The sequence below is a fragment of the Beta vulgaris genome, chromosome 7, assembly GCF_026745355.1.
Source record: "Beta vulgaris subsp. vulgaris cultivar EL10 chromosome 7, EL10.2, whole genome shotgun sequence".
Lineage (NCBI taxonomy): Eukaryota > Viridiplantae > Streptophyta > Magnoliopsida > Caryophyllales > Amaranthaceae > Beta > Beta vulgaris.
The window spans coordinates 57,939,367-57,956,091 of record NC_079208.1 but is presented as its reverse complement, the minus strand read 5'-3'; the positions used below and the strand labels follow the sequence as shown (position 1 = coordinate 57,956,091).

General features: G+C 37.1%; 2 protein-coding genes across 2 annotated transcripts; both read left to right on the top strand.

Annotated features, from left to right (window-relative positions):
- Positions 1 to 2,496: 2,496 nt before the first annotated feature.
- LOC104900091 (scarecrow-like protein 34) lies at positions 2,497 to 15,945 on the top strand. Its single transcript, XM_019251014.3, has 2 exons — positions 2,497 to 5,071; positions 15,854 to 15,945. Exon 1 carries the CDS (start codon positions 2,961 to 2,963, stop codon positions 5,022 to 5,024), a length of 2,064 nt encoding a protein of 687 aa, XP_019106559.1. The 5' UTR covers positions 2,497 to 2,960; the 3' UTR covers positions 5,025 to 5,071; positions 15,854 to 15,945.
- Positions 13,198 to 16,024, top strand: LOC109133554 (scarecrow-like protein 30). Its single transcript, XM_019251013.3, has one exon. It carries the CDS (start codon positions 13,771 to 13,773, stop codon positions 15,814 to 15,816), a length of 2,046 nt encoding a protein of 681 aa, XP_019106558.1. The 5' UTR covers positions 13,198 to 13,770; the 3' UTR covers positions 15,817 to 16,024.
- The last annotated feature ends 701 nt before the right edge of the window (positions 16,025 to 16,725 follow it).

The window sequence follows — 16,725 nt, the reverse complement described above, 5'->3', positions numbered from 1 at the left end:
AACTTCAGTAATTGAAGGTCAACGATATTTACAATAAGTATTAAAGAAAAAAAAATTGTAATCAGACAAGAATTACATCAAATTCATCAACCAAGAAACTACAATTTATCCAAATCGAGCAATACAATATCTCCTTTGTATTTGTTGAATCACACAGCTATTCATGCGCCAGTCTATCATTCTGACATAGTTTAGGCAAGAAAATGCTTGATTTAACCATGTTGCATGTAACCGAATTTCCAATATCTCGATGTTGATGGTCTTGAAATTCAATCAATAGCAAAAATCTATGATACCATTTTTTAAACTTCCACCAAATTTCATGGAAGAAAAGAAAGAATCCAAAAGTTGGGTAAAAAACTCTCACAGAGGGAGGGGGGGGGGGGGGGGAGGGGGGAGGGAGGAGAGAGAGGGGGGGGGAGGGAGAGAGAGAGAGAAGATTAGTAACAAAAACAATAAAAATTAGAAGAAAATAAAGGATTTTTTCACCAAGTACCCCTGTGGTTTTTCAAAATTCATGGGGTACCCATCCTTTCTTTTAATGCACCAGGTACCCTTACTTTGAGAGTAGAATGTACAAAATACCCTTAATGACTAACGGTGTCAAGTTTTCATTAGTCATTAGGGTTAATTAACCCCTCTAACCCTAATTAACAAACTAAACCCTAACCTCTAACCCTACCCTACCCCCATAACTTTAAACCCTAATCATGCCGCCACCACAATTTGACCACCCAACCACCACTACCACCTCCCCTCCCTCCCTCACCCCCTGCAGCAGCCCTCCCCCGTCGATTTCCCCAACCCACCCCCCCACCACCCCCGGTAGTAGCCCCCCTCCCCTAGCAACAACCCCCTCCCCTGTCAATTTTCTCAAAGTCCCACCACCTCACCTCCTCTCATACTCCCATCGCAACAGACCGCCACCACTGTGCCGCTCATCAACATCACGACACCAAACCATCCACTACCTCACCTCCTCTCACCCTCCCCAATCGATTTTCGAAAATAATTTTCGAAATCCATGAAATCAGTTTTCGAAATCCACGAAGGAGGAGAGAGAGATTAAGAACAGCAACAAATAGAAAGGGAATTCGACGAGGGAGGGGGTGGGGAGGGGGGAATTCGACGGGGGTGGGGGTGGGAGGGGGGAATTCGACGAGGGTGGGGGTGGAGGAATTCGACGGGGGTGGAGGTGGAGGAGTGGGAGGCTACGTGGGTGAGGGAGGGGTGGGGGTAGGTAGTGGTTGGGTGGTGAAGGTTGGGGTTAGGTGTTAGGATTAGGGCTTAAGAGTTAGGGTTAAAGAGTTAATTAGGATTATAAGATTAATTAGGGTTAATGACAAAAGGAAACTTAACACCGTTAGTCATTAAGGGCATTTCGTGAGTTTTATTGAAATAGTAAGGGTACCTGGTGCACTAAAAAAAAAGGAGCGGTACCCTGAAAAACCACAGGGGTACCTGGTGAAAAAACCGAAAAAAAAAGATGAATAGGAAGATGACCACCATCAACGATGATGGCAACCCCATACTAGAAGAATACGATTAGGGTTGTTTGAGGAGGAAGTGTGAGAGAGCGGAGAGGAGGAGGCTGAGACTGAACTAACTTGCAATCACTTAAATTTATATTATCAAATGCATGAATCTAATCTGGCTAACAGACCCTTTAAAGACTTAAGGGCTAACTAACAAATTAAGCGTAATTAACATGTAGTGTAATTTTTTTGAACTTTTAGGGTATGCTAACTTCTTTTTGTTTGCTTTTAATGATGTACTATCTTCACTTTTGAAAATATAGTTTTCTTTGCTATATTGGTAGCGGGATATTTAATAATTACACAAAGTGGGTGTGAACATCGATTATAGGATAATAATTAGGATTGAAAGTTATTCGATGAAAATCAAAATTCAATCTAATGCAAATTGATTTAGTAATTTTGATCAGGCTTGAACTTCGCTGGCGTCGAATTAAAATTGATTTTTTCTGAAAATTTTGGATGTGTGAATCGGTTTAGATTGAGGGTGATTGGATACAAAAAAACTAAAATGACCGAACAACAAATACCCATATTTTGTACATTTATGTATTTGGAACTGTGCTTAAGTGTTTTCGATAAAATTTATGGCTTTTTATGAATTATTAGTTGTTAGTACTAAAGTTTATGAGATTATATGAATTAATTCTATTATCGAACATTTTATTATATTAACTTTCTATTATCATACAATTATCATGCATTAACACGAACACAAACTAGTCCTTCCTCAATTCCTCCACATCCTTATAAGCCTTAACCATTATTAAATTACTGATTCACAATAAATGGTATAGCATTGTCCTTCATTCTCTATCTATCTTTTTAAAGGAAAAACCTTTCTTGAATGAATTCAACTTAGTGAGATTTAATCACTCGTCTTCCGAGTTCCAACTAAAAGTCGGAGAAGTAGCCAACTACTCTAACATCGAATGTCACGAGTAAATAACATTTGACACAGAAGAGAGCCTAGAACGTTGACCCAGAATTCATAAATTCCGTGTGGGTCACCTTACTTTTTGTCCAAGTTCAAGTGTGTTCCTTGAAGAGTTGAAGGTTTCTTATAAATGAGTGATTGTTGTTCCTTTATTATAGATCTTGCTTCCATTTTATACAATTTTCTCTCTTCGAATTCCAGGTATCACTTCTAGCAACTCACTCTGTTATTTTCATTGGATTAAAAGATTTATAGTCACCCAGAAAGTCAAAACCTTTGTTTTATTTGTTGTATTGTTAGTTTATCCTTCTGGTAGATGTTTGTGATTGACTTTTGTTCCACTTAGCTGGTAGATTTTGCTGTGTACCTTGAAATTTTCTAGATTTACAATACAAAACAAATTTTCTTCCATACCCACAAGCTGTTTGATCTATTGTCTGAGAGAAATTAGTCAAAACCCTGTTTTTCTTTTAGTTTTAGTTTTTGTGATGTATCCTGTGCTTGTTGATCCTGAATTAGAAAGCCTAAGCTATGAATTCAAATACAATCCTGAGTTGCTTTCAAACTTTTTCACACATCAAGACTTTGGAAATGGGATTAGTTTAGGTGAGATCTTTGAAAATAATACTTTGGTTGATCAAAAACCTCAATCTGTTGAGTTCAATGAGAGTTGCATAAGTTCAGATTCCTTAGATGCACCTGATTTTTCTGATGCTTGTCTTAAATTTTTGAGTGATATTCTTCTGGAAGAGAATTTGGATGAGATTCCTGCTTCTGTACAAGATGTCAGGGCTCTCGAAGCGACTGAGAAATCTTTGTATGATGCTCTAGGAGAGGAATACTCACCTTCTGATGACCTTACATCATTTTTAGATCAAAGTATTGAAAACCCGGATGTTAGTTTTGAGAGGAGTTGGGATAGTAGTTACCGATTTGAGGGTTATTCCAATGGTGACACTGCTATTGAGTCGAACTTGGGAATGAATCAAACACCATCTGAGCCTATTATAAGCTTGAGTGATCTTTCTCATCCTCTGTTGAAACAAAATTCCCAATCTTCGGGGTCAAGCAATAGTGATGATTGTGCAGACGGGGTAGCGACCTCCCCTGCTAGCACGCTTACATCAGTACCCTTGGAAAGAGAAGATAAAGTGGTGAGTCGGTCGAGGAGAAAGAAGAACCATAAGAGAGATGATGGTGCTTATGGAGGAGGAAGAAGTAATAAGCAGCAAGCTTCTACTAATGAAGATTATGTTGAGATGGAACAGTACGATGATATACTTCTATGCAGGGAAGATTTAAATGATCTCTCCTTATGTGATAAAGAATCCTCCGCTAACGGAATTAGCAAGAAGTTGCAGGGAAAAGGGTCCAAGGGTAAAACAACTCGTGGTAAGAAGCAGAATAATGTAGTGGAAGAGGTGGATCTGAGGACCCTTCTCAATCACTGTGCTCAAGCAGTTTCAAGCTTTGATCTTAGAGTTGCAAATGAGAGGCTTAAGCAAATAAGGCAGCATTCTTCACCTTATGGTGATAGCATCCAGAGGCTTGCTCATTATTTTGCTAATGGTCTTGAGGCACGCTTAGCTGGCACTGGTTCAACAATATCTGGTAATATTGTTGATGCACGTATTTCATCATCAGACTTCTTGAAAGCTTACAGGACATATGTTTCTGCAATTCCTTGCAAAAGGATGTCATTTTTTATGGCGAACAATAAAATCTTGAAGTTGGCTGAGAAAGCAACAAAAATCCACATTATCGATTTTGGTGTGTTGTTGGGTTTGCAATGGCCCTGCCTCATACAGAATCTTGCAAAGAGACCTGGCGGCCCGGTTAAACTTCGGATTACTGGAATAGACTACCCCCAGCAAGGATTTCGACCAGCAGAAAGGGTTGAGGCAACAGGGCGTCGTTTGGCAGGTTATTGTGACAGATTTAACGTGCCTTTTCAGTATCAGGCCATTGCACAGAAGTGGGACAGCATACGGCCAGAGGATGTAAAAATCGAGGGCGATGAGCTGGTAATTGTCAACTGTATGTTCCGCTCTGGAACTTTACTTGATGAAACAGTTGAAGCAGACAGTCAAAAGGATGGTTTCTTAAGGTTAATCAAGCAGCTAAATCCCAGTCTTTTCATTCACGGAATTATGAATGGGACGTTCAATGCTCCATTTTTCGTCACTCGTTTCAAAGAGGCAATATTCCACTACTCTGCTATGTTTGATGTTTTTGAAGAAACTATTCCGCGTGAAGATCATGGAAGGCTGCTGATTGAAAGTGAATTATGTGGAAAAGAAAGTTTAAATGTCATAGCATGTGAGGGCAATGAAAGGATTCAAAGACCTGAAACATACAAGCAGTGGCAGGTGAGAACAAGACGAGCCGGATTCAAGCAGCTCTCATTAGACAGGGAGCTTTTGGGTAGAACAAAAGCCATGGTGAAAGCTAATTACCACAAGGATTTTGTGGTAGATGAAGATAGAAATTGGATGCTGCAAGGTTGGAAAGGAAGAACCCTTTGTGCTCTTTCCATTTGGCAACCTTGCTAACAACAAAGTGGAGGTACTTTGTTGCATATGTTTATGTAAACTTTAGCCTTATTATTTCCCCCCTTCCACTTCCAATTTTTGTAATATAGTGTAAAATTCTTGAATCTTTTGGTTAAGATTTCGTTTGATTATAATGAAGACAGCTGAGAACTTCTTTCTTTATGTCGTTTCTTCTTACCTTTCTCTTGCTTGATCCAGGGACTGGGCTGTCTTGCAAATTGCAATTGCTTAAATTTATGTGATCAGATGCTTGAATCAGATTTTGGGTAGCAGGTCCTCTGAATAAAATTTAGTCATAATTTAACAAGTAGGGTCTGTTCTCCTCAGCTTATTTTCAATCCAGTCCAGTTCAATTTAGTTTACTTTAGTTCAATTCAGTTCATTTCAATTCATTTGAGTTCAATTCAGTTCAGTTCTGGACAATACTTTTACTCTCACATATCACTATTCATTTCAGTTCAGTTCAATTCAATCCCGTAGTATAAAAATTATACTTTTACTCGCACATATCACTATTCATTTCACTTCAGTTCAGTTCAGTTCAGGCCCGTAATATAAAAAATATTGTATTTCTAGGGTATGCTATTCTTTCTTTTGCTTTTTAAGCTTGACAATCACTTAAACATGACATTTGTCAATGTACAACTCGTGTTATCTCAGGATAGACCCCAACCCAATTAACGATACCCTCCTCCCCACACAACAACCCCACACATTTGTTTGATTGTACTAGGATTCGAAACCTGGTCCCTCCTGTGGAAGGTAGAAAGCTAGCCAACATACTAATAGCTTCAACTAGTGTTATTTCAAGATCATATTATTGTGATTTGTAAGATACATGTGAGGGAATGAGATATAATTGTCTTTTAATTGCTTAATGAATAACAAAGAATGTTACTACTTTTCTGAGTTCTAATTTAGACATAATGTTGTATTATGTGTAACTCAGTGTAAGGTAAAGGCATGGATATTTGAACATAACAAGGTAGTCAAATACTTCATTATACTTCTCTGATTATCAACGTATCCTTTGTCCACACAAAGTAGCTACATAGTAGTATATAAAAAAGAGTATGCAGTACATTTACTTCATATTTACAATTTATTGCCTAAGTAATGATGTATGGTGATCCTGTCAAAAAGTGATGTATGGTGATAAATATAAAAAAGTTCTTTCCTACGTAGTGGTTGGACCAAGGGGAGCTGTGGTGGGCCATGGCCCCCTAAGATTTTAGATATCTACTATATTTTGCAAAAATATACAACATAATTACTTTAGTTTTTATGATTTCATGTCTATGGGTCAAACCTAATTACTTGCAATTTTTTAATTTTGTTTTCAAAGTTTACATTAAAATCCATATGATATATAGATTCTCCCCTCCTCTCAAATGGTGGATTCGCCACTGCTCATAAGTCATTGGTTTGTCCATACACAATAGTTATAGAGTTGAATTAGAGTATACATAGTAGGAGTATCCGAGTGTGTAAGTATTTTTTTTCGTTAATTTTTTTTATATATATGTACATATGATATATGTATACCAAAAGGAACTACTTTGGCAAGATGATTGGCGACTATATTCCCACCTCTCTTGACATGAGACCAAACAATAAAATTGAAATAACAATTAAAAGACAAGATATCTTCTAAGACACTATCCGAATCAGAAAAATAAACTACTGCTTTTGAAAGACGGTTCACCATAACTTGACTATCCAACACCAAGATAATGTTATCATAGCCATGTCACTTGGCAAGCTTGATAGCTAGAAGAAGAGCTTTACTTTTCGCTACCTTTAAGGGCCACCGAGCACGAGCACGACGAGTTGCAGCAAAAAAGAATATCACCCTTCTCATCCCTTGCCACCACTCCCAATCCAACCCACCCTTATGTCACCAAAGATGCATCCGAGTTGATCTTGATCACACCCGAAGTTGATGCTTGCCAACTGTTAGCACTCGATACACTCCTCGGCACATGATTCTTATATACTTGCTGCGAGTAGGTATTATGTTCGAAAGCCAAGCGCTCGACTCGCACAAGAATCACCTTCTTAGGGGTGGTCTTGCCATCGAACACTTTGATGTTCTGCTCCATCCAAATACTCCACTCAAGTATCGCTGCCTTTTTCCTCAATTTGCCACAACCCTTCCATCCTACCACCAACTCTCACCGATATTATCCACTAGTTGCTTGCAGCCACTATCGCACTACAACTCCAGCACTCTCGTGCAATGCACAAGAGTGTGTGCGCTCGTCTCGTCTTTCGCAACACACCAAGGACACGCTGCATCATCCAACATGTGACGATGTTTAAGAAGACTATTAGAGCAAAGTCTCCACAAGACATGTTTAACTTTTGGAGAGACTTCCATACCCCATATCTCCATCTACACTACATGAAAAGCTTTAAAATCACCTCCCCTGCCAAGCATGTAAGTTGTTTTTGTAGAATATATGTCATTCTTTGAGAAGCCCCAAGTTAGATAGTCATTAGGGGCTCTCAAACTTAGAGAAATAGAAAAAATACGTTGTTGGTCTCGTTCATGGAAATGCAAATAAATTAAAGTTCCGCTCCATTCCAGTCATCAATGAGATCACAAACTTTATTGACACCTGCAATATGTGGACTTGTAATGAACCTCCCTTCTTCACCAACCATGCACGGATCACTCCAAATATTAACTTGCTTCCCAATCCCTATGCGCCACAAAATACCTTATTTAACTAAGACTTTATGAAGACTAATAAACTAGTTTTACTTTTCTGTTATATGTGTAATAAGTTGTTACCTACTGTAACAAACTTTGTAACTACTTTGTAACTGTCCTTAGCTACTATAAGTAGCCTGTTATCTTTTTTTCTTTCTCTTTGTAGAAACGATTTCTATCGTTACAGTAATAACAAACTTCCTCTCTCTCTTTTCTCTCTAAAATACTCTTTCATGTTGTTATACCTATGCTAATTCACATGGTATCAGAGCGGAAATTGATCATTTTCTGCGTATAATTCTTGAATCTTTGAAGATTCTTTCTATTCCGCTGAAATTCTATTGAAATCTGTATTCTTCTTGCTTCATTAAAAATGGTGGAAATTGAGGTTAATGCTGAAAATGGAGGCGATTCATCATCTTCTAATCAGAATAATACGAATTCTGGAAATGTAAATGTAAGTCTTGCTTATAATGATTTTATTAATTACAAGTTCAGATCAAACTGCAAGTAAATTGGTTTCGATTAATCTCAATGGTAGCAATTTTATTAGCTGGAAACGTAATGTGAGAAGAGCTTTGATTGCGAAGAATAAAATAGGTTTTATTGAAGGAACTCTTGTTAAACCTGATGAATCACATAAGGATTATAATCGCTGGATGAGATGTGATTATCTTGTGATTTGCTGGTTAATGAATATAATGAATGAAGAAATTGGAGAGAACTTTACTTTTGTTGATAGTTCTGCACAATTATGGCATGAAATTGGTGAATGCTATGGTCAATCTAATGGACCTCAGATTTATCAATTGAAACGCGAGTTAGACAACCTTAAGCAAGAAAATCAGTCCATTATGATGTATTATGGAAAATTGAAGCGTTTTTGGGATGAATTACAAAACCTCAGAAGCTTACCAACCTGTACTTGTGGTGTTTTGCTGAAGTGTAGTTGCAATTTCTTGAAGAGGTTATCTGAATTTGATTCTGAAGAGAAGCTAATGCAGTTTCTATTAGGTCTTAATAGTGGATTTGATAATGCAATTAGCAATATTCTTGCTATGGATCCTCTTCCATCTATTAGTAGAGCATTTTATTTGGCTCAACAGATGGAAAAACAGAAGGAAGTGAGTAGTATGAATGCTAGTCCAGGAAGTCATGAGGTTAGTGCATTTGCTGTTCAGCAGAAACAACACTCTTATGCTAAGAATTCTTACAAGAAGGATTGGAGAAAGGAGAAACTGGAGAGAATGTGTGATTATTGTAAGAAGCAAGGACACACTAGAGATGTTTGTTTCAAACTTAAAGGTTTTCCAGAATGGTTTACAAAGAAATATGGGGTCACTACCAAGCTTGCTGCACAAGTGTCTGTTCCAGATCATCTTGATTATGCAGGAGATGATCCTCTTGAATATAGTGCTGCTGGACCTTCTGCTACTTCTTATCACAATACTGAAGTTCATGACTCTGCCATGATACAATCTATAATGACTGAAGTTATGAAAGCAATGAAAGGCAAGCAAGTTGTTGGAGAATCTTCCAACAATTCTGTTTCATATGCCAATTGTGCAGGTATATCTTTGCTTACTTCTGTTACTGGTATTTGGATTGTGGATTCTGGTGCCACAGATCATATGGCTTTTGATGATAAATTATTTATACATAAAAGAAAGTTATCCAAGTCTGTTAAAATTGGATTGCCTGATGGAACTTGTTCTTATGTGTCTGAAATTGGAGATGTTGATGTGTTTCCTAACCTTGTTCTCAAAGATGTTTTATATGTGCTCAGTTTTAAGCATAATTTGCTTTCAGTTGGGAAATTGATAGATGATGCTGCTATTGAAGTAATTTTCAGATCACATGAGTGCATATTTCTTATTCCTAATACTACACATCATCTTGGTACAGCACCTAAAATAGGTGGTTTGTACTTGCTCAATTCTTCACAAAAATCTGTTTCTACTAATATACACAAATTTTTTCCTATAGTTACTAATGTTGTTGTTGCTGATTCTAATTCTCACTCTCCAGCTTCTGTTTCTCAATCTTCTACTCTATCAAAATCTTCCAAATCTTCTAATCTTTCTATTGATCTGTTACATGCTAGACTTGGCCACATTTCATTATCCAAAATGAAACACTTAGGAATATGTGATTGTAATCACTTAAACAACTATTTTTGTGAAATCTGTGTGTATGCAAAACATCACAAACTTCCATTCCCTAGAAGCCTTAATAGGGCTGCCAATTGCTTTGATCTTATTCACATTGATCTTTGGGGTCCCTATAAACACAAATCAATTTCAGGAGCCTCTTACTTCCTTACTATCCTTGATGATCATAGTAGGTGTACTTGGACCTACCTTCTTCATAATAAAATGCAAGTTTACAGGACTGTTTCCACTTTCATTCTTCAAATAGAAAATCAGTTTCATACTACCATCAAAGTTATTAGGACAGATAATGGCACTGAAATATTCAAGATCAATGTTTATCATTGTTCATGAATAAAGGTATTCTTAATCAGAATAGCATTGTTGGTAGACCACAACAAAATGGTCGTGTTGAACGCAAACATAGACATCTACTTGAAGTAGCTAGAGCTCTCAAGTTTCATGCCAAGTTACCTTCAAAATTCTGGGGTGACTGTCTGTTAACAGCAACATACTTGATTAATATCCTTCCTTCTTCTGTTACTAATTGGAAAACTCCTTCTGAAATATTATTTGGCAAACCTCCTGACTATTCAATGCTGAGAATTTTTGGATGCCTATGTTTTGCATACAACATGGATAGAAATAAAGACAAATTTAGTCCTAGAGCTAAGAAATGCATTTTTATAGGCTATCCTTTTGGTCAAAAGGGATTCAAAGTCTATGACTTAGAGTCACATAAATGCTTTGTTAGCAGAGATGTCATATTTCAAGAAAATTATTTTTCCCTTTCATCACTCTCCTAATTCTATTTCTTCTTTTGTTACTAATAATCCTTCTATTGTTTCATTTGAAAATTCAAATGACTCACCTATTTCTAACAATTCTAATATGGATCTTTCTCATATTCTTACAACTCCTACAACACATTCTTCTTCTGATTCTCATCATTCAGCTTCTCCTAATCCATCTCCTTTACTATCTACTGCACAACCTTCTACTTCTATTAATCCACCTCTTAATTCTCCTGCATCTACTACAGCTTCTATGTCTCTATCAAATAATATACATCATACTGTCAATATTCCTGTTACTGGACATTCTAGTAGAGTTTCTAAACCTCTAGTTAAGTTGCAAGACTTCATTTGTCCTACCCTTCCTGTTTCTTCCAATTCTCATTCCTTTTCTGTTCAATCTAATGTCACTCATATTCCTGAACCTACTACATATCAGCAAGCTATTCAATTCCCTGAATGGAAACAAGCTATGCAACAAGAACTTAATGCACTTGAAACTAATGAGACTTGGTTACTTACTTCCTTACCACAAGGAAAGAAAGCTATTGGCTCCAAATGGGTATTTAAAATCAAGCACAAAGCAGATGGGAGTGTAGAACGTTTTAAAGCAAGGCTTGTTGCTACTGGTTACCAACAAGTAGAGGGTGAGGATTTCACTCATACATTTTCACCTGTTGCCAAGCTTGCAACAGTTAGAGTCATTGTTTCTCTTGCAACTGCAAAACAGTGGCCTTTATGTCAACTTGACATAAATAACGCTTTTCTTCATGGCTACTTAGAAGAGGAAGTTTACATGAGGCCCCCTCTTGGTTATGATAAAGCAAAAGCTGGTGAAGTGTGTCTCCTTAAGAGATCTTTGTATGGATTAAAGCAAGCTTCTCGTCAATGGAATAAGGAACTTAGCAAGTTTCTGTTTAATATTGGTTTCATACAATCTAAACAAGACTATTCCTTGTTTACTCGTGAGTTACATGGTGAATTCATTGTCATCTTAGTGTATGTAGATGACATGGTGCTTACTGGAACATCTCAATCTCAGATAGATGTTGTCAAACAACAGTTGCATGAAGCTTTTACAATCAAAGATCTGGGAGATCTTAAATACTTTTTGGGTATTGAAGTAATCAGAAATGAATCAGGGACTTTGTTAAGTCAAAGAAAGTATATTCTAGACATCATCAAGGATCTAAATCTTGGCAACTCCAAGCCTGTTTCCTCTCCTCTTCCCAAGGGCTTAGGTCTCTCTACTGAATTTGGGGACATTTTAGAAGAACCTGAACATTATAGGAAGCTGGTGGGTAAGCTGTTGTACCTTAATATTACTCGGCCAGACCTTTCCTATGCCACACAACACTTAAGTCAGTTTTTAAGTTGTCCAAGAAAACCTCATTTGCAAGCAGTTATGTATGTGGTTAGGTACTTAAAGACTACACTGAATTTGGGTTTGTTTTATTCAGCATATTCTGATTTGATTCTCAAAGCTTACAGTGATGCTGATTGGAGTACTTGTACTTTCAGTAGTAGATCTTTAAGTGCATATTGCATTTTCTTGGGTTCACACTTAGTCTCTTGGAAGACTAAAAAGCAGAAAACAGTTAGTAAATCTTCTGCTGAGGCAGAATACAGAAGTATGTCTAGCACAGCTTCTGAAGTAGTTTGGTTGGAAGGATTACTTCAAGATTTGCAGATTCATGTTCCTACTCCTATTTATTTATACTGTGATAACACTGCTGCTCAACATATTGCGCAGAATCCAGTCTTCCACGAAAGAACTAAACACTTGAAAAGAGATTGTCATTATGTGAGAGAGCAGGTTGGAGCTGGTTTTCTCAAAACTTCTCACATCTCTAGTCAATTGCAGCTGGCAGATTTACTCACTAAGCCTCTTCCAGGTCCTCAGCATCAGCTACTTGCTTCCAAGCTTGGACTTGTGGACTCCTCACATGTCCAGCTTGAAGGGGGGATATGAAGACTAATAAACTAGTTTTACTTTTCTGTTATATGTGTAATAAGTTGTTACCTACTGTAACAAACTTTGTAACTACTTTGTAACTGTCCTTAGCTACTATAAGTAGCCTGTTATCTTTTTTCTTTCTCTTTGTAGAAACGATTTCTATCATTACAGACTTACAGTAATAACAAACTTCCTCTCTCTCTCTTTTCTCTCTAAAATACTCTTTCATGTTGTTATACCTATGCTAATTCACAGACTTTGCACTCCAAATACTACTCCAAGAATAACTCCCAGCACGAGAATGATCGATTCAAGTAATATTTGGCTTTGCTCTTTTTATCATTGGTAACATGTCTCACCTACTTTCTTATTCTTTTTCCACCCATATCATTGATATTTTTAATATTTAAATCAACTTTTTAGTTCTCTATCTACATTGTCGTTTCTCTATTTATAATCTCTTCCTTCGCATGAATAAACTAAAAAAATACGGAAGGAGTATCCGAGTATGAAATATGGATCCAAAATCTGACAACGAATTCATATACTTTTTTTTATTTGAGGTGGACGAATCCATCCTACTTTACAACTTTAAACCAAATCATGATTTGCAATACCAAAACTAACGTTGTTTATTTGATACAGAAGAACAAATCCTTAAAAAGTTGACCGAAATCTATAAATGTCGTCAGTGTCACTTTTCTTTTTATACAAACACAAGTTTGTTCCTTGAACGTTCCTATGGAGTATATTTAATTTCTTTATAGAAGTATTATATAAATGAGTGATATGTTGGTCCTTTAGCTGTAGATCTTGGCTTTATTTTCTACAATTCTCTCTCTTCCAGGTATTTCTTCTAGCAACTCTGTTTTTTTTCACTGGATTAAACATTTTTAGTCACCCAGAAAGTCAAAATCTTTAATTTATATGTTGTGTTAGTTTATCCTTTTGTTAGATGTTTGAGATTGACTTTTGTTCCACTTGGCTGCTAGATTATTCTTCTGTACCTTATATTTCTTCAGATTTGTAGTGAAAAAACCAATTTTCTTTCATACCCACAATTTGTTTGATCTTTTGTCTGAGAGAAATTAGCCAAAAACCCTGTTTTTTTTTTTGTTTTGTTTTAATAATGTATCCTGTTCTTGTTGATCCTGAATTAGAGAGCCTGAGCTATGAACTTAAATACAATCCTGAGTTGCTTTCAAACTTTTTCACTCATCAAGACTTTGGAAATGGGATTAGTTTAGGTGACATCTTTGAAAATAATACTTTGGTTGATCAAAAACCTCAATCTGTTGAGTTTAATGAGAGTTGTGTAAGTTCAGATTCCTTAGATGCACCTGATTTTTCTGATGCTTGTCTTAAATTTTTGAGTGATATTCTTCTGGAAGAGAATTTGGATGAGATTCCTGCTTCTGTACAAGATGTCAGGGCTCTCGAAGCGACTGAAAAATCTTTGTATGATGCTTTAGGAGAGGAATATTCACCTTGTGATGACCTTACATCATTTTTAGATCAAAGTATTGAAAACCCAGATGTTAGTTTTGAGAGGAGTTGGGATAGTAGTTATGGGGTTGAGGGTTATTCCAATGGTGACACCACTATTGAGTCGAACGTGGGGATGAATCAAACACCGCCTGAGCCTATTATAAGCTTGAGTGATCTTTCTCATCCTCTGGTGAAACAAAATTCCCAATCTTCGGGGTCAAGCAATAGTGATGATTGTGCAGACGGGATAGCGACCTCCCCTGCCAGCACAGTTTCGTCAGCAGCCTTGAAAAAAGAAGATAAGGTGGAGAGTCGATCAAGGAGAAAGAAGAACCGTCAGAGAGATGATGGTGCTCATGGAGGAGGAAGAAGTAATAAGCAGCAAGCTTCTTCTAATGAAGATTATGTTGAGATGGAACAGTACGATGATGTACTTCTATGCGGGGAAAACTTAAATGATCTTTCCTTACATGATAAAGAGAGCAAGAAGTTGCAGGAAAAAGGCTCCAAGGGTAAAATAACGCGTGGCAAGAAGCAGAATAATGTAGTGGAAGAGGTGGATCTGGGGACCCTTCTCAATCACTGTGCTCAAGCAGTTTCAAGCTTTGATCTTAGAGTTGCAAATGAGAGGCTTAAGCAAATAAGGCAGCATTCATCACCATATGGTGATAGCATCCAGAGGCTTGCCCATTATTTTGCTAATGGTCTTGAGGCACGCTTAGCTAGCACTGGCTCAACAATATCTGGTAATATTGTTGATGCACGTATGTCATCATCGGACTTATTCAAAGCGTACAGGACATATGTGTCAGCTATTCCGTACCAACGACTGAATTTTTTCATGGCTAACACCGCAATCTTGAAGTTGGCTGAGAAAGCAACAAAAATCCACATTATTGATTTTGGTGTGTACTTGGGTTTGCAATGGCCTTGTCTCATACAGAATCTTGCAAAGAGACCTGGTGGCCCGGCTATACTTCGCATTACTGGAATAGACTACCCTCAGCAAGGATTTCGACCAGCAGAAAGGGTTGAGGCAACAGGACGACGTTTGGCAGGTTATTGTGAGAGATTTAGCGTGCCTTTCCAGTATCAGGCCATTGCAGAGAAGTTGGACAGGATACGACCAGATGATATAAAAATTGAGGATGATGAACTGGTAATCATCAACTGTATGTGCCGATCTGGAACATTACCTGATGAAACAGTTGAGGCAGACAGTCAAAAGGATGCTTTCTTAAAGCTAATCAAACAGCTAAATCCTCGCCTGTTCATTCATGGGGTTGTCAATGGCACGTTCAACGCTCCATTCTTTATCACTCGTTTCAGAGAGGCAATCTTCCACTACTCTGCTATTTTCGATATTTTTGAAGAAACTCTTCCGCGTGAAGATCATGCACGGTTGCTGATTGAGAGTGAGGTGTTTGGAAAAGAAGCTTTAAATGTCATAGCTTGTGAGGGCACTGAAAGGATTCAAAGGCCTGAAACATACAAGCAGTGGCAGGTGAGAACAACAAGAGCCGGACTAAGGCAGCTCCCATTCGAGAGGGAGTTTTTCGATAGAGCAAAGGCCATGGTGAAAGCTAATTACCACAAGGATTTTGTGGTGGATGAGGATAGAAATTGGTTGCTGCAAGGTTGGAAAGGAAGAACATTTTATGCTCTTTCCATTTGGCAACCTTGCTAACAACTAAGTACCTCTGCTGCATAAGTTCATGTTTAGCCTTACTTCCCCCCATCCCCTCTTCAATTTTTGTAATATGGTGTTCTTTAATTTTGTGGTTAAGACTATTTTTATTGTTTGCGTTTTTCGGGATTTGAACCTGGATCCATTGCCTGAGAACTACAATTGTCAAAGAAACAAACAAAGATGTTAATTAGATTTGTTGGTTAAAGAGCTTCTATGGAGTATAACATTATGTTTCTTGGTCAATTATACAACAAAAGAAATTACCTCATTTACTTGTTAAATTCACAGGTATACTTAAACCCAGTGCTAAACTTCATAGAGTTTTCATAAAATGACAAAAAGAAAAGCTACTCCAACAAATGGTTACAATATGAAAATAAATTACTAACTTGCTTTTATCACTGATCAATACAATTATTTTAAATGAAACCTTAGGTAATATGTGTTAATATTATTTCAGTGTTTTATTGGTTTACATGGCAAGTAACAAGATGATTGATGCAGTGTTAAGGTGGAAGAAAGGAAGTAATAAGATGATTGACAGAGTAACATCCGCTAGTCATTAATGGCAATTCGATATAGTCATGACATACTTAGGGGGTTGGATAGTGAACTTTGAAATCATTAAGCATATGGCTAATAAAAGATAATTACGCAAGGTAAAACGAATATATTATACATATATTTTTAATAAACATTCTTTTGGATATTTGTCAAAATAGACCTTTTATATATTATTTCTTGCGAGAAACATGACAACTATAGACTTTTTTTTTGCGAAATACAACCTTACTCTATTTTAAGGCATTTACCCATGGATTTCCAACATCGATTCGGTATTTTTTTATTTTTTTTCTCTTTGGCTTCCGATAAAATTTTGTGCCAGTTCTTAATAGTTTGATGAAG